Source organism: Notolepis coatsorum, assembly GCF_963971535.1.
Source record: "Notolepis coatsorum genome assembly, chromosome: 15".
In the NCBI taxonomy this organism is placed as follows: domain Eukaryota; kingdom Metazoa; phylum Chordata; class Actinopteri; order Aulopiformes; family Paralepididae; genus Notolepis; species Notolepis coatsorum.
In genome coordinates this window covers 5,360,173-5,386,760 of record NC_140179.1, presented here as the reverse complement: position 1 = coordinate 5,386,760, position 26,588 = coordinate 5,360,173, and the positions used below count along the sequence as shown (strand labels likewise).

Below are 26,588 nucleotides of genomic sequence, written 5' to 3'. Positions count from 1 at the left end.
ATATACTCGTTATTATCACCATACATAATGCTTGCTTATATTGAAACACGTTGAGATTAGGGCCGTTCTTTCAACCTGAAAGTGCACTTTCTTCAACCTCGAAGTAAACAAATCACAGAAGGTAGCCAGTAGCCACTGCCGCCTGCCGGCACCATCCAGGTATCGACGTGAGCCAACGGTAGCTAGTTAGCCTTGTATCAACGTGAGCCAGTTGCATTATGATTAAAAAATTTCAACACTCACTCACCCCGTTTTATATTACATTCCCAAAGAAGTGCCTCCATCTCTCGTAGTCTCGTTGTGCTGGATGAAGTCACTGGCGACTCGTGGAGGTGAGGGTTTTGCTTAAATCTGAACAGACTCCAGTCCTTTAATTGTCCAAATGCGACAGTGTGTGCAAGTTTAGCTCGTTTGACAAAACGTTAGCCATCTGTGGTCAGGGAGCTCATCGTGGGCTGGAATGATGGTGGTTAACTTCGACGCTTCATCGTTCAATTGTAACGCATTTGTAACTGCAGTCGTGTCACAGTGTGATTCAAGTTACGCTTCAGTATGATGTCATAGTAGAACCGGTTAGAACAGGCTAGAACGTTCTGGAAGTTTGAGGATGCCGCAGTGATGTCATAGCAGATTATTATTGCTTAAGCTTTAGCAGTCTGCTCAGAGATAGAGGAAATGCATACAGGTTACTGAGGTTAGTGTGGTGCACCTCTGTTCTCCTCACGTGACTCACAATAGCCAATCAATCATTAGGAAACTGCCCTCTGCTGGCCGTGCTGTGTGTGTGCAGTCCCCGTCGAAACTCAGTTTTTCAGTGTAAATATAAACTGAAACCCAACCGATTTTGACGGTATTTATTTTCAATACCGTCAGTATTTCTAAATACCGTGGTATACCGTAATACCGTCATACCGCCCAAGCCTACTAGTGACACAACTGTCGGGTCTAGCTCGTTACGCGTTGGACCACTAGCCTAAACTAAATGTATCAGCAATAGTAGTAATCATGGATTATCGTCATAGTTCTTGTAATCTTCAATCAAGTCAACTGTAAGTAATGCTTGAGACGTTATCTATAGCTAATGCTTGCATCACCATGGAGGTCTAAGGTAAATGTGTATCTCATGAACGTACTTTTCCACTGCATATTGTAACGCTCTGCTTCTAGATGAAATATTTGTGTTATCTTTAAAAAACAGGTCTATTACCTGCTGTGGTAAATCTCCCGCGGCCTAGACCCTTTTGTGACTGTGAAGCTAGGCTTGCATCACAGTCAGGAAAGGGGCTGCCTGCGGCCATCGTCAACAGTCATTCACGGTCGACTTTGTTTGTCCGACTTTTCAAAGGGGGCGTGGCTGAGCGATGGGGGGCGGTATCTTCCCAATAGACCTAGGGGGGCAGGCCAGTTTCCTCATTTTACTTTTCCGTCAAGCCAACTGAAGAATCCATTATGATCGCCGCCCGGAAAACGCGTGGATTATGTATTTACAGTACCCAATGCTGAATCAATAAACGCAATCGATATTTGGAATGGCGATCAGGAATTGGAATAACCTTTTTGGATAACATCTGATCTGAGGTAAGGAATTTATTTGACCAGTCTTAGGATAATCAGAGCTATTATCACAGAGATATCAGCGTTTGCCCTATGCATGCGTGTGTGCGAGATCAGGAAATGAGAGAATCTATATTTCAGCCCGCTTCTATAGCGTGCATAAGTACACATATACTATCGATAATCTAGCGTTTATTTGAAAACTATTCATAAATAGGCCGAAAAATGACAACGTTTGTGTATGCCAGAAAATTCCAGTAAATGCCGATCATGGAATCTTTATATTTTCCTTGAAAACGAGGGTTTTTCAAAATGCTATAAAACGGAAATGAAGCGATTAAAAAAACAATCCGTTTCGACAATGTTGACGGCAAACAAGTCATTGATAAACGACGGGCAGATTAGACACAGCCATAATTTAAGACAGATTAAAAATCGGGCGTTGTGGACAGCGACTCCTACAGGTCGGTTGGTGCGCCTGCACAGTAGAATCAGGAAGTGTCGGGGGCAGCGTGAGCCTCCCACGCGTTACTCCTCGCCACTGAGAGATCGAGCTGCGCAGGTGAAAAGATGTGACTGCTGTTACCTCAAGTACCGGAGGGGACTTGTGCTATGTATGACTTAGTCCACATTGCAGCCGGCTTGTGGGAGGCAAGAAACAGCGTCCGTGACAGGGGAGGGTTGAATTGGATGATACGAGATTGGGATGGGAGAAAATATAGAAAATGGTGAAAAAGTGGATAAAAAAAAGATAAGTCATTTCCAACACAAGTTAATGCTTAATAACGTTACACATGGGGAGATTAACGTTAGCTTGCTGGACACAAACATTGTTGATATAGCAGTCTGGTTAATGTTGTTATATCGCTCGTTATCGATTGTACTAGTAACGTTAATGCTAGTAGAATGAATGGATGAAAACTTTATTTAACAGATTGCAGAATGGGTACAATACAGTACAGCTCAATACAAACAATTGTTAAGGGGATGCAGACCTGAGAAAGACGTTCGTCTTGTTTACATCAGGGACCCCCGATATCGCTCGCTATTGCTTCTTTACTGGTGATGGTGGCCAGGTCTAATATCTCGACGATACGTTTCGAACAAAGGTTTGTTACAATCATTTTCATATAACGCTACTTGCAACAGCTCTGCCGTAAACACTGGAAATAATCTCGGTTACTATGTCCTCCACACGCAACCACTGAAACCGGGATTCCCCCAAAACTTCACCCTGGACTCTTTTTAAATTATCACGGTTGCAGTGTTCCAAAACCCCGGTTGCGTGTGGACGAACAGTGCAACCGCGAACATTAAATCACGGTTACATAAAACCCTGCGTTCGTGTGGACTGGGCCTGAGAGGCCATGTCTGAAAACCACAGAAGAATGGCCTTCTCAGTACGGACCGGAATTTCAGCCTTAATTAGTAGTCTTAACCTTATGACTGAGTTTCAGCCTTAGCTAGGGATGGGTACCGAATTCGGTACTTTTGAGGTACCGAACCGAAACACGTCGGTACTACCGAGTATCGAATAAAGTGAGAAACCAAAAAATAAAAATAAAAAAAAATAAAATCGTTTTATTAAAAAAAAAATTTAACTTTTTTTTTTAACTTTTTTCTTTTCATGTCAACGTTCACACGCACAATATATGCTTACCTAGGATTTGACTTGATTCAACAACAAAGCAGTCGGAGCAATGACAAGCCGAAAACTGTCGAAATTGTAGTTATTTGAAGTTTGGATTTTTTTTTTTTACGACTAAATTAAATTTCTTGAGACTAAAGTACCGAAAAAAGGTACCGTTGGGTACCGGTATCGATTCACAGGTAACGGTTCAAATGTGAAAGGTACCCATCCCTAGCCTTAGCCTTAACTATTAGTCTCAACTTTATGACTGAGTTTCAGTATTAGTCTTAACTTCAAGAGTCAAGAGTCGCTTTATTGTCCCATCAGCTGGGAAATGTGTCTTGGCCTTACACCCACAAACACATACATACAGACATGACGCAACGGTCTCCAAACAAAGAAGATAAACCATATAAAAGATACAAAAAAGTACCTGCACTGCACAGCAGGATGTCTGGCAACACCATATATAGTATTGACAAAATATTGATTATAGATAATATTACGACCAAATATTGATTATTCAATAATTGCCGGACATTTATCTGGCACTATTTAAAAGTTTAACTGAGATCGGAATAAAGGGAGTTTTTAAACCCGTTTTGTCTCTAGAGTGTGGAACTCTAAACCTCCTCCCAGATGGCAGTAGCTCATACTCTGCATTTAAAACATGGGAGGGGTCTGAGACGATTCTATTGGCTTGCCTTAGAGTAGCCTGTTCAAAAATAGACTGCAGGGATGAGTGACCTTTCACCCCTATAATCTTCCATGCAGTCTGCATCAGACGGACCAGTTTGGACTTTAGTTGTACAGACCAAACCAAGCTGTGATACCGTATCTGATGAGATTCTCTAATACAGACTGGTAAAAAAGTTACATAAATGTTTTATCTACACCATGAAGGCGGTGCAGAAAGTGCAGTCGCTGTTGTAGTCTGCTACACAGGCCGTCTACATGGGTGTTCCAGGTTAATGAGAATACTTACTTTTTTACTGTATGAAGCACACTCTCAGGGGCTCATACAGACCCAAGCATTTCACCGTAAAGTATGTGTATTTTATTGTGATAATTAATAAAACAAACTTGAAACTTTAAACTTGATTACATCTGTGCCTCCTCCCCAATACCATGGAGCCTTTGCAGTTTGCATACAGGACAAACGGGTCCACTGACGATGCGGTCTCCCAGGTACTGCACAGCACCCTCTCTCACCTTGACAGTCAGAAGGGGGGCCATGTGAGATTGCTGTTCATTGACTATAGTTCAGCTTAGGGGTGGACGGTATAAACGGTATACGGTATAAACGGTATGAATTTGCTCTACGGTATGGATTTTGAGTATACCGTGTAACCGGTAGTGCAGCTCTAAAATAGCAATGACGTCATGTAACCACAGCGCGACTATTTCACTGGCATTTGCCCCTAAAAATAGATAGAATTAGTCATAGATAATAGATATGTGCGAACTGGAAAAAGTTATTTAGGAGGCTTCGCGCAGTGGGCGTGCCAGCCCCTACCGCACGCATGTAAACATGGGTCTAGTAGTCTAGTGGGACGGGACACGGGAGCTGTCGGCGTCTCCCTGAGCTAACGTTAGCTTAGCTACCGTTACAAAATGACCCAGTCAACTATTCACTTTTAGTTTAATACATGATGGGGCATTGTCTAACCGAACGGTATCTAGTCGGCCAGCTACCGATAGCTCCTGACATCAACAAACGCTCCACAAAGTCTAGTACTAGAGACGTGTATGCTACCTGTTAGCTCACGTTAACACAAGTTAGTTCACCGTTCAAAACGAAATGTCCCATTGAACTAAATAATTCACTGAGGCGTTGTATTAACGTTATATATGCAGTAGCTACAGATAGCTCATGATATCAATGTCTTATAACACTGATTCGATGCGTATTCGAGCTGAGGGCTTGCTAACGTTATAATACCAATACAATAGGGTCCAGGTGCAGCGCCGGAGAATCCTGGCCGTAGCTCTGCTCGAGGCTACTCGAGTATAGGTCCAGGTGCAGCTCCGGAGAATTCTGGCCGTAGCTGGAGGCTACTAGAGTACACACAGACAGTGGAGCTTGTTGCGTGGTGGCGATGTCTCGCAGATAATACCAGTACAAGTCTAATTATATAATATATATATTTTATAAAAAAAATATATATATATAAAATTAAAAAAAAAAAATTATCAAAAACGATGATACCGTGATATATACCGTTACCGTCTATGCTTCAAATTATACCGTGATATAAATTTTAGACCATACCGTCCACCCCTAGTTCAGCTTTCAACACCATAGTCCCCACCAGACTGGCTGACAAGTTGATTGATCTGGGAACTCCACCCCGAGCGCCTGGATCCTGGACTTTCTGAGTGACAGGCCCCAGGCGGTCAGGGTGGGTGGACACACCTCCAACTCAATCACCCTGAGTATCGGGTCCCCCCCCCCCAGGGCTGTATTCACTGTAAACACATGATTGTGTGGCCAAGTTCAGCTCCAACTCCATAGTGAAGTTTACGGACGACACGGTGGTGGTGGTGGGGCTGATCTCTGACAACGACGAGAAGGCCTACCTGGAGGAGGTTGATGAACTGGCACGCTGGTGCCGGGATAACAGCCTACTCCTGAACATTGGTAAAACCAAAGAGCTGATCGTGGATTTTAGGCGAATACAGCAGGGGACTCACACGCCATTGTGGATAAATGGAATATCGTGGACAGGGTGAGCAGTTTTAAGTACCTGGGAGTCCACATCACAGAGGACCTGACATGGACAACACACACAGACTGTTAAAAAAGGCGAAGCAGCGCCTCTACCACCTGAGACCACCCCGACTCTGGAACTCCCTCCCTCAGACCATCAGAGACTCCCCCACACTCTCCACCTTCAAATCCCGCCTCAAAACCCACCTGTTCTCCCAAGCCTTCAACCTTCCTTAACCCCCCCCCCCCCTCCAACCTGTTTTGATCTTTGTTACCGTGGCTTTGTGTTTGTGTATCCTGCTGTTTTCCCTGTTTCCCCCGTGGTCTTATGTTCCTTTTGTTTTTATTTTTCTCTGTTTTCCCGCCTAGTGTCAGCAACTTCGGGTTCTTGAGAAGCGCTTTACAAATTAAATGAATTATTATTATTATTATTAACTGAGGAAGTTCAAAGTATCAGGGAAGATACTCGAGTCCAGTCCTTCTACTCTCGGGCTGTGGAGAGCATCCTGACTGGGAACATCACTGCCTGGTTTGGCAACTGCACTGCCCAGGACAGGAAGGCCCTCCAGAGAGTGGTGCGCTCAGCAGAGCGTACTACGGGTATTGACCACCCCTGCAGGACTTATACAACAGGAGGTGCAAATCCAGAGCCTGCAGAATAATGAAGGACCCCCACCACCCCAACAATAGCCTGTTGAGGTCCTAGTCTGGGGGAGGGGAGGGGGGGTCTGGCCTAGTTTTTTTTTTATATTGATTTTTTTTTTTTTTGGGGGGGGGGGGGGGGGTATTTTGCATCTATTTTTCTGTAACTCGGGGAGGGGGGGCAGTTGGGAGCATTTCCTTTTGTATGGTTGTTGAACTGTTGAACTGATGCTGTAAAACTGAAAAAAAAAAAAAAAAAAACCAATAAGCATTGTTTAAAAAAAAACAATAGGGTCAGGCAAGCGCCTCCGCAAACATGTTGCAAGAACAGAGAGACTCAGGCTCAGCTTCTTCCCCCAGGCCATCAGAACATTGATCTCTCCACACACAAGCACACATAAACACACACATACATCCTCACTTGCACTCTCTCACACAAACACACTACAAAAAAGGTCACTTTAAAAATACATATGCAACTGTATATTGTAACTGTATATTGTATATTATTGTACATAGTGTGTTACAATACTTCTTAGCTTAGCACTGTATTGTATTCATATTACTTTATCATGTCTATTTTAATATCTATTCCATCTTATTATTGTATTTTTTGCACAATCAAGGGGGGCATGGCCACCTTCATTTCACTACATGTCTGGATGTGTATGTGACAAATACATTTCTTGAATCTTACCAGCAAATATCATAAAAGCTAAATATTGTGATTAACAGCACCACACGCTTTAGGAGAGATCCAGGAAAACACCACATGCAAACTCTCTTTTCTAAGGCAGTATGAATCTTGTACACTCGTTATAAAAAGAGATATATAGGCCAAGTGATTCATGCGGAATCAATACTGGTGTTTGTATAGTATAGTATACAGATTGCAATATGAGCAGGACTCAGCAGCAAGAGGTCCTCACAGCTCTAAACTCTGGAATGTCATACCTTAACCTCGCTGACCTGCATCACAATTTGCTAGGCTTTATTTTTCAAGATAAACATGATTTATCCCATTCATGTATTGATTATAATGAGTTATTTCTCTTTTTACAGACATCACATTTTTATCTCCATTGTATTCAGTGTTTCCCCTATATGCATTCAGCTGCGCTGCGCCGCTGCTGAATTAGGGCCGCTGCTGCTATGAACTAGAAGACTATTAAAAAAAAAGAATTTAAATTAATAATATTTGTTTTTCTTTTTATCATTTCATTTGGGCTGTGGGGGTGCTTAATGTAAAATAATGACCTGAGGAAAAGGCTGCAGGGAGAAAGCACTGCAGTCTAGTCGATTTTGTGTTTTGAGCACAAAGTTCATCTAGCCTCTTTATTTTGCTCTCAAAGTGCACCAGATTGATGCATAGAGGCACATCACCGCTGCTGAATTTTTTTCAGGGGAAACACTGGTATTGATAAATGGTATCTAGCAGAGGTGAATGGCAAATATTAACCATATGCTGTCTAGATTGCTTGTAATTGAGTAAACATATATATATATTTTTTTACATAAATCGTTATGGCTTTATTGTTTTAAAATCTCAATCGTGTTGTGGGTCCTGGCTCCACCACTCGCGAATATTGGGTGACAAAAACGTCTAATTGATTGATTGATTGATTGAACATTTTAATTACCAGATTGCAGAATGGGTACAATACAGTACGGCTCAATACACACAAGGGGAGGCAGACCAGAGAAATACTTTAATCTTGTTTACATCAGGGTTCCCCATTTTGTAATACCACACTAAGGATAAAAATGTATTATTATTATTATTGTAGACTATAGAATAGAACGTACCGTGTTTGGGCAGGTTCTGGATGAGCTGCACTGCTGCCTGGAAGCGTCTCTGGTGGTCCAGTCTCCCGGTCCCGGAGCGGGGCTCTGCCGCGGCTGCAGCCGGCATGGTGATGATGCTGTCCAACAACAACCTGCACCTTCCCTGGTCTGGAGGACACAGCGGAGGCTGAAACAGGAGCACCAGACGTGCATTTTTTGTTTGTTTGATTGTTTGCAATACTGGTAGAACTAGTTAGACAGCAGCCCTGCTGCGGGAGGTCTGTTGTTGTGTTCTCCTCACCTCGCTTTGATATCACCGGGTTTCACTCGCCCTGTCCGTCATCACCGCCACGCCGCTGGAGGAGAAGAAGTGTCAACAATCAATCTGTTTCTGCTCACAGGGCTCGAACACGTCCCGGGAACAGGACAACAACGGCCATGGCAATAACCGAATATCGTTGTGTTGAATAGCATGCGTTTACTTTGATGTTACGTTTATTTGCGAGACTTCAAATAACGTTTTGATCTTGATCTTCTTATTACTTCCAGAGGAGGAATGACTTCCGTGTTCAGTCACGTGAGAGGGATTCTTTATTTTTTCTTTTTCTTTTATGGCAAATTGCATCCTGACTCCAGCGCACTGTCGCCACCTGCTGTTGTGTTTTATTTCACATGGACTTTATTATCTCAATGCTATCATATACACGAACAAATAAAACAACTAGAAAAATAAACCTAATCCCTTGCATTTATATCTAATTTGCCTATCAACCCCCCACCCAGTTTAATTACCATACGACCCAGCATTATTTCGGATCACATGACATGAATTGGCCACGCCTAATAATGGTAAGTATAGCAGGCTGCAGCTCTAAATAGAGCTAGTGGCACAAAGGTCTTTATTGCCAAGTATTAATAGTTTAAACTTTAAACACATACAAGGAATTTGATTAGGTCGTTTGGCGCGACATTAACGGACAGACAATTACGGTAGAATAAAATAAAATGGAATATACACTCAATTAAAATAGAAGCACAATATAATAGAATATATAATTATAAAATAAAATAGGCCAGGGCTGTACAAGTGTTGAATATATTGATGTGGTCAAGTATATACACGATTTGAATAAAAACAACAACTATAGGTAGGTACTATAATATAACACTGCAAAACAACAGATATTCTCCAAAGAGTTATAATAGTGTATAACTACAGTGACTCACAGATATAGAGTGAAGTAGTTTGTTTTAGGAAAGTGCTTGCCACTTGCCACCAGCGACATTTAACTCAACAGCACAGATTTGGGGTATAGTATAGCTGTCAACTAGAGGGCATCATTTCATAACCTTCAATGTACTTTTGTTTTATTATTAAGACTATATTGGCCGACCCGGTTGAAGGGGGAAATTCAGCCACGAGTCCATTGGGGCTTGATTCGGTACTTATATAGTTCTTCTATCTCTTCTCTATTTACAAAATGAGGTGGTCTGTACTGTATAGAGCTCATAGTTATTTCCAAATTCCAGGCTATAATCTGTTTCCGTGGGCTCACTGTGTCCTCGGCCATGAGACCGCCGCGTGACGTCATCAGCTGAAGGGATTGCGTATAGTGTCGCTCCTGGAGACAAGAGCTCATGAGGCGCACAGACCAGAGGATATAATATACTGTCATCCTTCTAGCGGGGACTGCGTGTGTCCAGAGTCATGTTTAGCTGCTAGGGAACCCTCTAAACGTCAAGCAGTCGCAAAGGGAGCCGGGCACACGAAGAAGGGATATTAAGAGAGAGAGAGAAGAGGGGGAGAGAGAAGAGGGGGAGAGAGAAGAGCGCAGCTTTCCTGCATCATGTTGGGCAGCGGCGGTAAGACATCACCCCCAGTTAAGAAGGGAGCTGGTCCGTCCGAAGCCAAGTCCATCGATCCTTTGAGGAAGCTGGGTGAGTATTTGAGGTGCAGGTCATGTTGTGTAAAGTTACGCTGTGTGTCTGTGTCTCTGAAAGGTCGCTGTTGTGAAATAGACTGTGCAAATACGCTACTGTCCCGTTAACCACCATGCAGCCTCTGCACACAGGACCGTTATAATATCCACCCCGCCCCCCATGCGCTGCTATTGAGGCTATGCAGAGATTGTGTCTGACTCTGGGGGTATTGTTGATTCTATTGTTGTGATATAATTGTAATTTCTTCAACAGGCAAAAAAAAAACATATGCCTTGGACGTCCCAAGTATAGTATACAGTATATAGGCTATAGACAATTGGATAATTCAATAACAAACTAATTCAAATTCAATAGCTTTAAGTATTTCTCGCTCCAGGTGCACATGCGCTCTGTAAGCCAGTAAATAAGTGTCAATGACAGGCACAAGAAAATGAAAAGCAACTAACTTCTTTATTTTTATTTGTATTACTAATTTAGATTTAGATTCACTTTATTTTCATTACACAGTACAAGAAGACAGTGCAACGAGATTGTGTACGTCCAACCAGGATGTGACGATCAACAGTCAGTTGCAATAAGACACATATAAATAAAACTGTACAGTAAAGTGCAATGGTTAGCACAATGTGCGATGGTGAGGGAAAAAAAAGAATAATTAAAATAATCATTCAAATAAAGTCTATACATAAGTTATGGCTATATACACAGGTATACAGTGAGGTGCAGTGGGCTAAGTAGAGTTTTGATTCAGAGGTCTGACAGCTGAGGGGAAGAAACTATTCATGGTCCTGTTGGTTCTGCCTGGGAGGCTGCGGTAGCATGCCCCAGAGCGAGTACCCCGCAGGCGGGTGGACAGTCCATGGTTGGGGTGAGAAGCGCCTCTGATGATGTTCCGTGCTCTCTGTGAGCACCGCTTCTCATAGATTGATGAGATGGGGGGGAGTGGGGTCTTGGTGATGCGTTGGGCTATTTTCACTACCCTCTGCAGTGATTTCTGGTCCTTAACGGTGCAGTTGCTGTACCAGACTGAGATGCAGGTGATGAGGATGCTCTCAATCATACAGCAATAAAAGTTCGCTAGCACGGGAGGGGGTAGGTGGAGTTTGGCCAACTTCCTCAGGAAAAAGCGGCACTTGTGGGCCTTCTTGACCAGGGTCGAGGTGTGGGTGGTCCAGGACGCGTCTATACTTTAAGCAAGTGGCTTGTCCTTCCGCGTTCCCGTTTTGCGCTCTGATTGGCCATGCACGTTTCTGGTCATGTGACATGTGCGCCAATTGTGGGACGGCAAGTTCTGCGCCTATTTCCGGGTCTAACAGCCTGCAAACTACCTAACGCCTAGTTTATCACTGGTTAAGCTTAGGCGACTCTTTCGCAGGTTGGCTAAGGTTAGAGTTTGGAATCAGGGCAGGCGTTCTATCGCCATGCTCTAAGACAAACCTCGAAAGAGCGCCTAAGCTTAACCGTCCAAAAACTTGCCGTCCCACGATTGGCGCACATGTCACATGACCAGAAACGTGCGTGGCCAATCAGAGCGCAAAACGGGAATGCGGAAGGACAAGCCACTTGCTTAAAGTATAAAAGCGTCCAGGACAGGTCCTCAGAGATGTGGACTCCCAGGAATTTTAAACCACAGACCCGCTCAACCTACTCTGCATTACGAATAGCCTATTTAGCTATAATCCGGATGCTATCGATGGTGTGGTGGAAGTGGAGTCTGTCACCTGGACAAGGAAATATGAATGCGTGCTCTTGAGTTCACTGTCACACTGTCATAATACAGATCTGGAACGGGTCTCTCTGATTTGGAACTGGTCTCTCTGATTTGGAACTGGTCTCTCTGATTTGGAACGGGTCTCTGATTTGTAACTGGTCTCTCTGATTTGTAACTGGTCTCTGATTTGTAACTGGTCTCTCTGATTTGTAACTGGTCTCTCTGATTTGTAACTGGTCTCTGATTTGTAACTGGTCTCTCTGATTTGTAACTGGTCTCTGATTTGTAACTGGTCTCTGATTTGTAACTGGTCTCTGATTTGGATTATTTATATTAGTTCCTACTGTAGATACGTAGTCATTATTTATATCACTTCATCCTATAGGTACTTATTTATAGTGTTACCAGAATCTTCACAGCAAGAGATGTTCTGGTGAACCAGCTCTGTTCTCACAGATGCCTCTGTACACAAGGGGTTAACTTACAGTAGGTACACAAGGGGTTAATTTGAGACGCAGGCTAGCTGGGATTTCCTTCCACAAATAAAGGTTAATTGCTCTCCAGTGGCCCTGTAGCATTTCCCACTGCTATTCCAGTTCATTTCAGGTACTGTGATGGTACTGTGATGGTACTGTACTGTGATGGTACTGTGATGGTACTGTGATGGTACTGTGATGGTACTGTGATGGTACTGTGATGGTACTGTGATGGTACTGTAACCTCAAGCTCTACTTCAGCTCATTAACATCAACATGCTTTACCTTTATCATATAATTAGCCTAAAGCACACCTGCCACTGGATATTACAGTATCAATTTGTACGGTGCAATTGTTGCAGTACTGTGTGTGTGTGTGTGTGTGTCATTTTTATAACAGATGGAAACTAGCTAATTAGCTCAAATCTGGCACATTTACATTGATGTGGAAACTGAAGATGTTCATTAACTCAATCAGCGCCACGGGTCTAGCCCATCTTTGTTCCTACTGAGCCACAGCTCTAAGAGATAGGGATGCGTGGCGGTGTTTGCAGGGCTATATCTATATTCTATATTATAGCTATGAAGACAATACTATGGCTCATTTGACATCAACTATCCATTGTTCAATATGTGAAAAAAAAAAAATCATATACGTTCGCGTGTTATACCGTGGTGAATATTGTATAGCTTCAGAGTGATCCTGGCTAATTCCAGAAAATGGCGCTATGGAGCAATACGTGAATTTTACTAAAAGCGTTGGTGTTGCTCGCCTGGACACGCTACTATTTCCAAATCAAATGTATATAATAGGTATTATGTTTCATCATGAATGCATGAAAGGGGGGGGGGGGGGGGGGGGCGATTTTTGATGCTTTGATCGTCACCAACAGCATACGTTTTGGAGTATGTTACACATGGTCGTTGCGATCGATGTGAAATCATGGTTGGATCAAAGCAGGATTGATGTCATATAGTCCTTACCTTCACTAGGAGGTACCCCAAAAAGAATATTCCAATTGTCTGATTGCGATATCCAGTATTGGTGTCCATCGTGTCGACAACATAATCCACCACAACACATGCATCGGAGGCATTGGACGCGTTTCAATGTGATCGAGTGAACCGCTTGACTCGCCTGACCAAAAAAACTGCGCCCGGAGTGAATTAAATGAACACCGGGTGTGAAAAAAAGGTTTAGAAGGATGGGCGATACTGCCACCTAGCAGGATGCGGCCGGTATTGCACTCTAGCGATCTCAGAGTGATTCCCTATGATAACCCTGAGGTCCGTGTGAGAGAAATTAATACAAATATCGAATAAAAGAAATAACGATGAAAACCCGACTATACTCGGGTATGGCACTGATTGAGTTGTGCCATACCCGAGTATAGTCCCTGGGTAAAAAAAAGAAATAATCAAACAAACAAACAATAAACAGGTAGAGTTATCTAAGTAGCTTAGAACAGTGCTGTCTCTACTGCTGTCCTCGTGGTCACATGACGCCTGCAGGTCTGTCCTCGTGGTCACATGACGCCTGCAGGTCTGTCCTCGTGGTCACATGACGCCTGCAGGTCTGTCCTCGTGGTCACATGACGCCTGCAGGTCTCGTCTGTGGCCCTGTGGTTTTGCAGCAGCAGCAGCTGGGACCATAGTATGCGATGCAATTTAATGTATATTATTGTTCTGTGTGGGTTTTGACGTTATGCCTCCCTTCACATGTAAGGTACAATTAGATACATGGATGGTGAGCTTCCAGGTCAACGACACATTATGTACGTCGTCGTACAAACACCTGCTCACTGTCTACTTGCAGTGGAAGTATAGTAGCGCGGTATTCCTGCCAGGTTTCCAGTATGCAGGTGTTCAAAGAACACATTGTTAAAGGCTTTCAGGCCAGCAAGCAGAATACGGTGCTGAGTATTCACACTATTACACACACACACACACACACACACACACACACACACACACACACACACACACACACACACACACACACACACACACACACACACACACACACACACACACACACACACACACACACACACACACACATACACTCACTGCACCATCACTGTCACCAAAGACGCACAAACTGTTTTCACTGATTCTGTGTCCTTCTAATGGGATAAGAGACAGCAGTTCTTCCAGTTTAGTATATAACGTCTCCGGCGGTGTTGTCCTTCTAATGGGATAAGAGACAGCAGTTCTTCCAGTTTAGTATATAACGTCTCCGGTGGTGTTGTCCTTCTAATGGGATAAGAGACAGCAGTTCTTCTAGTTTAGTATATAACGTCTCCAGTGGAGTTGTCCTTCTAATGGGATAAGAGACAGCAGTTCTTCCAGTTTAGTATATAACGTCTCCAGTGGTGTTGTCCTTCTAATGGGATAAGAGACAGCAGTTCTTCCAGTTTAGTATATAACGTCTCCAGTGGTGTTGTCCTTCTAATGGGATAAGAGACAGCAGTTCTTCCAGTTTAGTATATAACGTCTCCAGTGGTGTTGTCCTTCTAATGGGATAAGAGACAGCAGTTCTTCCAGTTTAGTATATAACGTCTCCAGTGGTGTTGTCCTTCTAATGGGATAAGAGACAACAACTCTTTGTTACGGCAGCAGTGGCGGAGCCCAATAGCAGAACACAGGGAGAGAGAGAGAATGGAGCGTTTTAGGTTGGTTTTAATTCTTTAGGTACCAGGCAGACAGGACAACAGTGAATATACAGGAATGTACACTCTGGGCGAGCAGGAGCGCTCGCTTGAGGAGGAGCATTTTTTCCCTATTGTTAGGTTTTAGTGAGTTTTTCCTTACCTTCGCGTGGGGTATGTCTGGGAGTGCTTGCATTCTATTATTTATTTGCATTTATTTTAAATTAGTTGGACCTTATGGTGTTCTTGACTTATTGTTATGTTTCTTCTTGACTTGTTTAAAGAAGACGTGTCCGGCCCATGGAGACATTAACGTGTGTTGTCGGGCCTTACAAATAAATTTAATTTGATTTGATGATCCACCACCTTGGTCAGCACTACGATACAAGCACTCAGAGAGATGGGGGAGGGGGGGGGGGGGTTAGAGAGTTCCCATGTTTGTAGTGGGCGGAGATGGAGCAATAAATACATGTAGTGAGCATATGCATACATGGTGACAGTAGAATCATAGTATATAAGAAAATTGTGAAATAGAGTAATAGATAGAACTGCAGGTGTATGGACACAGGATGAGATACAAGACAATAGCTCAGGGCCGTATGCCCCGAGGGGGCAGGAGAAGTCACTCAGAAGGTTCAGCGCTGCAGGCCAGACAGAAGACGGTATGAAGCTGTTCCATGGGACCGGTTGAGACAGAGACATAGGTTAAATAGACATCCTAACTAAACTAGACAGATTCATCTAAGGGTCAGTCCCCGACCAGGTGAGATCAGGGTGGGTTGAAGGAGAGAGAGAAAAGATGGGTCTTAAGCAGGGATTTAAAAGCTTCGACAGAGCAGGCGCCCCTGACGACGGCAGGTAATTTGTTCCACAGGTAGGGAGCGCGGTAGACAAAGGCTCTGTGGCCGGCGGATTTCTTTTTAACCCTAGGAATCGATAGAAGCCCTGACAAGTCAAGTTCAAGTTCAAGTTCAAGTTCAAGTTCTTTAATAGTTGTCATACAGAAGTACAGAATACTTTCATACAAAATGCTTCTTACTGTTACGCTCCAGAGACTGTGCTAGACAAGATAGTATCAAATAACATAATATAGCATGTAATTTAGAAGAAGAAAAATGAGGTCACAGTGTTCGGTATAGACATATGTACAATGTTCTGAGTTACCATATAATATACAATACTATGCAGTGTACTAATGTACAGTACTATCTAGTGCAAAGCAGAAATGGGATGAGGTACAATTTTAGGTACAATTTACAGTAAGGTGTACGAGTTGTAGTGCAATCCTTCATCAATAAATATAAAGTGTGGGGAGTGGGTGCTGCTACAGTGTGTTTGTTTAAAGTGGGTGTGTGCTATAAAGTGTGTGGAGTGGGTGCTACAGTGTGTTTGTTTAAAGTGAGTGTGTGCGTGTGGATGTGTGTGCTATGTGCGTTTGGTGGTTGTTGTTGTGTAGTGTTCATTCATTGTTCGTTTAGCAGCCTGATGGCCTGGGGATAGAAGCTTCTAGCTAGTCATCAGGAAGGGCACAAATCGATCAGCTGAGTAACAATGTTCATCAAAGTGTTGAGTGCTACAGTGTAGGTTAGTTTATTAGTAACTATATAACGTCTCCGGTGGTGTTGTCCTTCTAATGGGATAAGAGACAGCAGCTCTTCCAGTTATAACGTCTCCAGAGAGAGAGAGTTATGGCTGGAAGGAAGTGTGTCTATCAGCAGGGAGAGAGTTACATTCCATTCCAGGTGACAGTGATATCAGTGTCTTGGGTAACAGTGTGTTTGACTTGAGGCCACAGGAGGAGTGGGCAGAGCAAGCATGTTCTGAGCAGCAGCACCCAAAGGTTCCTTTCTTCCTATAGACACAGTGTTTTTGTGTGTGTGTGTGTGTGTGTGTGTGTGTGTGTGTGTGTGTGTGTGTGTGTGTGTGTGTGCTGCGTGTGTGTGCTGCGTGCGTGTGTGTGTGTGTTCTGCGTGTGTGCGCATGTGTCCAATACCAAGGCCGCTTTGTCAGTCTAGCAGCCAAGCCCTCCAGCCTACAGTAAAGCTGCTGTTCTACAGTGGAGCTGTTGTTCTACAGTATAGCTGTTGATTCCAGCCAAGTTAACATAACTTTGCACCAAAGTCCGTCTCAGGAGAAGTCGGTCCGCCAATAAGACTAACAAGACCTGAGAGATGTCGATGGTTTTCATATGTGTGTGTAATGGAAATGTCTATACAGATATTTAGTTTTAACGGATCCTCTGTGTGTTATACTGAAACGGTAGAGACAGACGGAGAGTGGGAGAGATAGGGAGCCAGGGTGGCTAGAAGCGAGATAAGAAGCCCAGTCGAGGTCATTCCTGATAGAAATAACGTCAGCATTCCCTTAAGATATAGCTGGGCCGTACCAACGTCTGTATTGGGTCAGAGGTAACGGACGGCTGGCGTTGTGTCGCTTAGTAACGAGAGAGAGGGTTAGATAGGGCGTTGCTATGGGCTGGCAGCTGTTGCTAGGTAAATATACTTTATAGCTGTGAGTTCTTCCGGTTTGAGTCAGACGAGGTTGCGACGGCGAGACGAATCACACCGATAGCTGAGCTCCCAGCTCTCTGAACGGGGGTTGGGAGGGCGAAGGGAACCGACCACGAGGACAGAGCTAGCTACAGGCTAACAGAACAGATAGCTACAGGCTAACAGAACAGATAGCTACAGGCTAACAGAACAGATAGCTACAGGCTAACAGAACAGATAGATACAGGCTAACAGAACAGATAGCTACAGGCTAACAGAACAGATAGCTACAGGCTAACAGAACAGATAGATACAGGCTAACAGAACAGCTAGCTACAGGCTAACAGAACAGATAGATACAGGCTAACAGAACAGATAGCTACAGGCTAACAGAACAGATAGCTACAGGCTAACAGAACAGATAGCTACAGGCTAACAGAACAGATAGCTACAGGCTAACAGAACAGATAGATACAGGCTAACAGAACAGCTAGCTACAGGCTAACAGAACAGATAGATACAGGCTAACAGAACAGATAGCTACAGGCTAACAGAACAGATAGCTACAGGCTAACAGAACAGATAGCTACAGGCTAACAGAACAGCTAGCTACCGGCTAACAGAACAGATAGCTACAGGCTAACAGAACAGATAGCTACCGGCTAATAGAACAGAGAGCTACAGGCTAAAAGGACAGATAGCTGATTGATTGATTGAAAACTTTATTAACATATTGCAGAATGGGTACAATACAGTACGGCTCAATACAAGACAACTGCTAAGAGGATGCAGACCAGAAAAATACTTTCGTCTTGTTTACATCGGGGTCCCCCATTTTCAATTCATCAGGACATTTATGACATACAAGACATACAGATATACAGAACTGTGTAGTAAAAAGAGATCATAAAAAAGATATACATCCGAAGGGGAAGCTACAGGCTAACAGATAGGCCGCAACCACCAAGCGGGTATCAGAGAGATTAATCTATTAATCTAGGTTCATTAGACCCTCAAAGACTTTTCTCAAACATCCTACTGAGAAAGAGATCACGTTTCCAGTACTAATTCTTCTGTTACGGATGCATCAACAGAGTGGTACAGTGTGTGACAGCCAGTAAGATTGCCATCAACAAACAACAAACGCAGAGACTTCTCGGATCGGCAGATGACGGGTTGATAAGGCTGAAATCACTGATACCTATCACACCTGACCCCTATCTCTAGACTAACAAGACCTGACCCTCTTTGAACGGGGAGTCATCCATATCCAACAATCTGTCACACATTTCATAGTTTTTCTTTCATATTTGAAGTCACTGGTAAATTGCTGACAACACAGAATGGTTCATTTGGTCAAAAATTTAAATGTTGTGATCGAAAAATGCCATTTCCCCACCAGCTTCTACTACTACTAGTCGTGATATCTTCAGGCATCCACCGAATACATTACTTGTTACTGCCCCCACTGGTGTATGCTTTTACTTATTTATTTTATATATAAAACATCCATTTAGTTAATTTTTGCATAATCAGTGCCCACATTCCAATAAAAAAGGTGAAATTATAAAACACTAAGCATTATCGAGTGTGCAAATCAGAAGTGAACGTGTCTGTGAGACAGCAGCTATTTTTAGGTTGAGTAGTTTTAACTTTGCGTGAAGGAGAGAAAGAAGCTCCAGAGACACGACAACGATAGCAGAGGATTAAACCCAGAGCAGCGAAAGCTCGACTGGAGAGGAGTTCAGAGGACCAGTCCAGACCAGCAGCAGTATGTTTGCACAGTATTGATTGATTGATTGATTGATTGATTGATTGATTGATTGATTGATTGATTGATTGATTGATTGATTGAAAACTTTATTAACAGATTGCAGAATGGGTACAATACAGTACGGCTCAATACAAACAACTGTTAAGAGGATGCAGACCAGAAAAATACTTTCGTCTTGTTTACATCAGGGTCCCCCATTTTCAATTCATCAAGACATTTATGACATACGTGACATACAGATATACTGTTTCATCAAGACATTTATGACATACAAGACATACAAATATACTTAAGAGAAAGAGATGATAAATGTGTGTGATCAATGCACTACGTTGATCCGTCCGTCAATGAACAATTAAACTATTTTTAAATTAGAACCAAATGTCTGTCCAACAAATTCCTACTAATCATTGAACATTTATTAAAACCAGATGTAGACGGACAGACACAGCTTGTTTGAGTGGCAGCTCTGGCAGGGCGCTAGGGATGAAGCGCTTGTGGTGAGAACAACCCCTTGCTGTGCGTGAGTTTTGTATCTATGGCAACAGTGTAACTATCACTAACCACCGTTTTATTGTATATTTGTTATTAATTTCTATTGCCGGGCATCGCAATTCGGCCACACAAAAGAAGACGGGTGCAGCGCTCTTCCTCTAGACTAGGCCGGGTGACCATATTGTGATTTCCAAAAAAGAGGACACTCTGCCCCCAGCCTCAAGATACTTAAATGATACTCAATGATGGATGCTTTCAAGAAAGGCCTCAAAACTCACCTTTTTAGTAGAGCTTTCTGTAGACTTTTTATCAAATTTCTTGCTCCACACATTTTATGTTCTTTTACCAATTTCTTTTATCAGTTTTACTTATTCTATGTTTCTCTATGTTATTCTATGTTTAGTCTTGCCTATTTTTTTTATTCTTTCTTCCTTTATTCTTGCTAGTTTTTATGTTCTTTTAACTGTAGCGCTTTGCGATTTGCCCCGCAATTGTAAAGCGCATTACAAATAAAATCTATTATTATTATTATTATTATTATTATTATTATTATTATTATACTCAAAGTTTACTCAAAGATGCCTTATCATTTTTATATATTTAAAGTAGGCCTTCTCTGTATGGATAGAAAATTCTTATTTATATTATTTTATATCATAAAATAATATCTCTCTATAGCCACTCAACATGCTTTATTATGCCTAAAGTAATCTCTCTGACAAAACTCAATGGTACGAAAATAACTTAAAAATCAACCTATAACAAAATAATAGCTTTAACTATTCATATAGCTCATAACTAAACAAATATGAATTAATGTTCTAAATAATACCTATTCATTTTTTATTATTATTTTTTTTATTATGTTTTTGGTAGATTTGTATTTGTTGTACTACCGGGTAGTCCGGTAGAGAGAGAGATAGGTTCAATTCAATCAATCAATCAAAGGATGGCGGGTCCGGGAATCAAACCCGGGTCGGCCGCTTCGCGACGCAGCGCGTTACATGGGTCTCCACTTGGGTGCCCAATACCTATTCTGTATTAGAAAATCCAGCTTTAGGCGGCTGGTTGGCGCAGCAGACAATGCGCTCATCACCAACACAAGAGACACTGGTATCGAATCCAGCTGTCAGCGTTACTTCCGGCTTGGCCGGCCGTCATACTGGCTCGATTGGCAGAGTCAGCGGGAGGGAAGCCGGTGGATGGGTCTGGGTCGTTGTGGACAGCGACTCCTACAGTTCGGTCGGGGCGCCTGCACAGCGAGGGAAGGATCTAAGAGAGGTAGTGTGACCTTCCACATGTTACACTCTCTCAGTGAGAGTCCGCGCTGCCAGGTGAAAAGAAGTGGTGGGCTAGGTAGACATGTGTCGGAGGAAGCATGTGATAGTCTCCGCCCTCCCAGACTGACGGTAGGGGGTAGAGTGCGCAGCGACCAGGAAGGGGATTGGGAATTGGCATAACGACTAACATTGAAAAAAAATGTAATAAAAAATCCAGCTTTAAAAAATATATCTTTGTAATGTTGGGGAAAATGTGTATGGGGTGGACTAGTTTAATATAGGTCAACTAGCAGTGCTGAAAGACGGTCTGGCTGACGTTCTTAAAACAACTGGGACAGATGGACATTTCAGTACGGCACGTTGTGTGCTGGTAATCTCGGACATCGTATCGCTTTCATATCTTGTTCTTTTCTCTCTTTCATACATACACAGCACACACACACAGACACAGGCACAGCACACACACACAGACACACGGACACACACATACACAGCACACACACACAGACACAGCACACACACACAGACACACGGACACACACATACACAGCACACACACAGACACAGCACACACACACAGACACACAGACACACACAGTCACACAGACACACACACACACACACACACAGACACACACAGTCGCACAGACATACACACCGACACACACACACACACACACATTCCCTGTGACACAATACACACATACAATACACATACGTCTGTACGCAGACGCACACACACACAGACACACACACACATACACACACACACACACACACACACACATCTCACTCTCTCTTCAATGTTCTTAAATGTTTTACATCATATCGTGTGTACATCATATCTTGTTTATCTCTCTTCATGTTCTTAATGTTCTTATCTCTCTCCGATGTTAAATCTACGTATCATCTTAATGTACGTCATGTCAGATCTGACATGATATGATACGTCATCATATCTGTCATGGGGGGGCAGGACTGAGAGGGGATTTAGGGGACAGGCAGAGGGATTGAGGGTAGAGTGTTTTTTGTTCAAGCTGTGGTGATCCTCTGCTCGACCCATAGCTCTTGCTGTTAAGAACTTCTTTTCTTAAATAAATTACCTACTTGTTACAATTGGAAATATCGTCTCCTGCTGTGTTAAACAACCTTCAGCCACAACAGTATCTTTTCAATGTCATGTAAATTATAAAACAGCATGTAGGGGAGACGTTGCTCATTTAAGCATTACATCACGCGCAGGTGTGTGTTATAAGAATTAGAGCATGCCTAGGGGTGGTTGTTAAGTCTAACGCACACGGTGGGCGATTTTTGCCAGGCGACCGATTTTTTAAGCGAGGCGACCGACAGAATTCTATCGCTTCCATTGTTATGAATGAGAGAACCCACAACTTAAAAAATATGATTAGTGATATTTCCATTGGTCCAACTACCTATGGGTAGTTTTGACGGCAGTCCTACTAGGTCGTTTTTGACGATTAACAGATGGTGCGCCTAGTCGGAGTCAATGGAGCTCATAACATAATTTACTTTCCAGAATAATACACCTGTGTAATAAAAACATTTGTGTCCATCTCATTATCTGTGCTTTCCCAAATTCATATTCAGATTGGGGCTCATCTCTAGTGTGTCTACAGTTAGTGTTGTTACTGTAGTGATTCCCTTTCAGTTTCCCAGGTTACATTTGGATTTGATTACATGCCTTTTTGAAACACTACACTCTCTCTCTCTCCCTCTCCCTCTCTCGCTCCCTCTCTCTCTCTCTCTCTCTCGCTCCCTCTCTCTCTCTCTCTCTCTCTCTCTCTCTCTCTCTCTCTCTCTCTCTCTCTCTCTCTCTCTCTCTCTCTCTCTCTCTCTCTCTCTCTCTCTCTCTCTCTCTCTCTCTCTCTCTCTCTCTCTCTCACTCTCACTAGGACACTAACTCTCTCCACTCTAACATAACAACTCAAGGCACTAAGGCTCTCTCAGGAGTCCTGGCTCTAACTCCCAGTTCTTCTAGCCATTATATCTGACATTCCACTCCATACACTTGCGTTGTATCTCGCAAAGGACATGGATTTTGATCGACCTGCACAGACACTGACACTACTGGTGCAATGTGTGGATATTGGTACAGATGTCTCCTATAACCACTACACCGTATCATAATTCAATCAAACCATAGCAGCTTGATTTACTGCATTTTTGACTACATAGAATTAGATTAGAATGGAGAAAACGGATTATACTGTATCTCAATTGTATCAAATCAAATCCTCTGATCAGCTCCTCCTGGCTGTTCCCAAGTCCAGGCTGAAGCTTAGGGGAGGGACCGTGCTTTCACTGTGGCAGCCCCAGAGCTCTGGAATGAGCTGCCACTGCATGTTAGGCAGGCCCCCACTCTGCAGGTGTTCAAATCACGCCTCAAAACTCATTCTTTTGGTTTTTAAACAGTTTGAGAGACCTGCCTTTTTTATGTGACATATTGTATTTGTTTTTATTGTGTGCTTTTATCTTTGTATCTTATGTCGTGGGACTTGTACAGCGCTTTGGTCAACTTTGTTGTTTTTAAATGTGCTCTATAAATAAAGTGGATTGGATTGTTTTTGGTCGAGTGCAGTGAACCAAAAGTATAGTCCCCACCCAGTCTATACTGTTCAGTAAAAGTATTGATCAGATCGATAGACATGGGATCCATACCAGCAGTGGAGCAGAGGTATTATTGGTGCATCCTTATAGATGGGATTCTGGTCCACGTCAAACATAGCCTCTTACGTGACTGCGATCTGCAGATCGCAGTCACGTAAGGGGCTACGTCAAACATACCTTTGCTGCGCATCAAGGAGGCAAAAAGGAACGTATAATCCTGGTCAGAAAAACGGGGCAGACTACAATATATTTGCATGTGTTAGCCATGCTAGCGATCTAAACAATCAACCCATGCCAAAGCTAGATATATGTAAAAGGTGAAAGACTCACACTCACAACCATGCTGATTTGGCTAAATGACATCCAGCCGTTTTAGTTTGAAACAACTTTTAGTCAGGGGGGTGTCATGGTTTCTCCATAGAGCTCCATTATACTTTTAGTCAGGGGAGTGTCATGGTTTCTCCATAGAGCTCCATTATACTTTTAGTCAGGGGAGTGTCATGGTTTCTCCATAGAGCTCCATTATACTTGTCCATTAAACATACATGGTGTATTTATAAACAAGAAACCTGTCTATAAGTGATCACATGAGAATCTCCAACAATGCGTTGCAGGGTTTGAAACACGACAGCCATGATATTGTCTGAGCTAAAAATCAATAGTGTTGATATGTCAGCTGAGGCTTTTTGGCATTTGGATTTGAACATTATTCTCTGGCAGTGTTTTGTTTTGAACGGCAAACAGGAGAAAGTGATTAATTTAATTTGCTTCCAAGACTGTGTAAATAATATCACCCCATATATTGCAATTTGGCAACAACAACATGACGGTCATTTGTGGATCAAGCTTTCGCTCACAGGCACTGTAGGCGGCTTGGTCTTTCTATTACTTTAGAAAGATTTTTAAAATGCATCGTTCTCAGTGACGCCCTTTTTTTTTTTTTTTTTGCTAAATTTAGTGCAGTTTATGGTGAAGTAAGCCTGACAGGGGATTAATCCTACTGTGGTTAAACAGCTGTCAGGCTTTGTGGTCATAACGGGAGTTCTGACTCTATCTCTCGCATCTCCTTTCCTTAGGGATTATTCACATCTCATCATACTTGCATAAACAACCAAACATACCTGTTCATACTTCACTGACTCATACTCTTTGTGCATAACTGCCCAATTGCACAGCCCTGGCCTATTCCTATTTTATCTTCATTGTACTATATTCTATTGTGCTATATTTAATTTAGTTTATATCCCATTTAATATTATTCAACCTCTTTATTTACAGCCCTGACCTATATTACATTTTATTTCATAATTATATTATATTCTATTGTGCTACACTTAGTTCATATTTCATTTGATCTTATTCCATTGTATTATCTGTCTGTTAATATCTGTCCGAAAATGACCAAAGCAAATTCCTTGTATGTGAAAACTACTTGGCAAATAAAGACCTTTCTGATTCTGATTCTGATCAGACAGCAGGTTGGTGCATTGGTGTAGAATGACCATTTACATTTACATTTAGTCATTTAGCTGAACGCTTTTATCCAAAGCGACTTACAAGTTCTGTACGACAAGTCAGCAGGAAGGGTACAACTCTATCAGCTGAGTAACAATGGTCATCAAACAGTGCTGAACCTTGCGTGCTGCAAGGTTAAGTGCATCTTAAGACATATTAGTATAGTAGGAGGAGTGCATGGTAGTATAGGACAGTAAGAAGGTTAGTGTTTATTTCTAAAAAAAAAATTATTTCAGATATTGATTGTGTTTTTAGTCGAAGGCGAAAGATTGGTCGGGTTTCGGCTGTCCTAACTGGTGGGAAGTTCCTTCCACCATTGTGGAGCGAGGACCGAGAATAGGCGGCTTCTCTTTGATGACCCTCCCGGAGCTTGGATAGGAGTGGGTCTGAGGCGGCCCGAAGATGCAGAGCGTAGGGGTCTTGAGGGTCTGAGGCGGCCAGAGGCTGTAGAGTGGGGGGGTCTTGAGGGTGTGTAGTTAGTTAGAGACCATTGACCGGAGGTAGGCGGGAGAGGTTCCCTTCGCCGCACGACATGCCAGGTCGAGGGCCTTGAAGCTAATTCGTGCGGCGATGGGGAACCAGTGCAGGTCCCTGAGAAGTGGGGTGACATGGGGGCGGAACATGGGCCATTTGTGTGGCCTCATGCTGTGAGATCTTTAACCTCCCCCTCCCTCCAAATCCCTTGTATTCTGTGATCGATTGGCCACTGCAGCATGGGGCAGGGGTTTCATTATGGCAAAAGTTGACTCCAGTTTTCTCTCCCATCTCTCTCTCTCCCTCCCTCCCCCCCCCCCCCCCCCCCCCCCCTCCCCTCCCCTCCCCCCCCCTCTCTCCCCCTCTCCCCCCCCCCCCAGGCGTGGAGGAAGACGAGGATGTGCGTGTGATGCTGGAGGGCAGCAGCATGGTGAAGGTGCGCTCCCCCGGCTGGCAGAAGAGACGCACGCTGAGGCTGCTGGAGGACGGGGTCACGGTCTGGTGTCAGTCCCACAAGACCTCCAGCCACGCCAAGGAGCAGCAGTCCTGTGAGTGGCAGCCAGGGGGCGTGAGAGTGTGTGTGTGCGTGCGTGTGTGTGAGAGTGTGTGTGTGCGTGTGTGCGTGCGTGTGTGTGTGTGTGTGTGTGCGTGTGTGTGTGTGTGTGTGTGTGTGTGTGTGTGTGTGTGTGTGTGTGTGTGTGTGTGTGCGCGCCAAGGAGCAGCAGTCCTGTGAGTGGCAGGGGGTGTGAGAGTGTGTGTGTGTGTGCGTGTGTGTGTGTGTGTGTGTGTGTGTGTGTGTGTGTGTGTGTGTGTGTGTGTGTGTGTGTGTGTGT

The 26,588-nt window shown here is 43.3% G+C and overlaps 2 protein-coding genes across 2 annotated transcripts in view; one reads left to right on the top strand and one right to left on the bottom strand.

Moving 5' to 3' along the window:
- Nucleotides 1-8,857, bottom strand: part of acbd4 (acyl-CoA binding domain containing 4) — a 41,651-nt gene extending 32,794 nt beyond the window's left edge. Inside the window, exons 1-2 of the mRNA XM_084330520.1 lie at nt 8,623-8,857; nt 8,343-8,508 (exon numbers count right to left, since the gene is read on the bottom strand). Coding sequence (XP_084186646.1) covers nt 8,343-8,448 — 106 coding nt within the window. The 5' untranslated portion in view covers nt 8,449-8,508; nt 8,623-8,857. The remainder of the gene's footprint in view (nt 1-8,342; nt 8,509-8,622) is intronic.
- Nucleotides 8,858-10,036: 1,179 nt separating this feature from the next.
- LOC311241929 (1-phosphatidylinositol 4,5-bisphosphate phosphodiesterase delta-3-A-like) overlaps nt 10,037-26,588 on the top strand; it is a 64,840-nt gene continuing 48,288 nt past the window's right edge. Inside the window, exons 1-2 of the mRNA XM_084330882.1 lie at nt 10,037-10,259; nt 26,136-26,303. Coding sequence (XP_084187008.1) covers nt 10,169-10,259; nt 26,136-26,303 — 259 coding nt within the window. The 5' untranslated portion in view covers nt 10,037-10,168. The remainder of the gene's footprint in view (nt 10,260-26,135; nt 26,304-26,588) is intronic.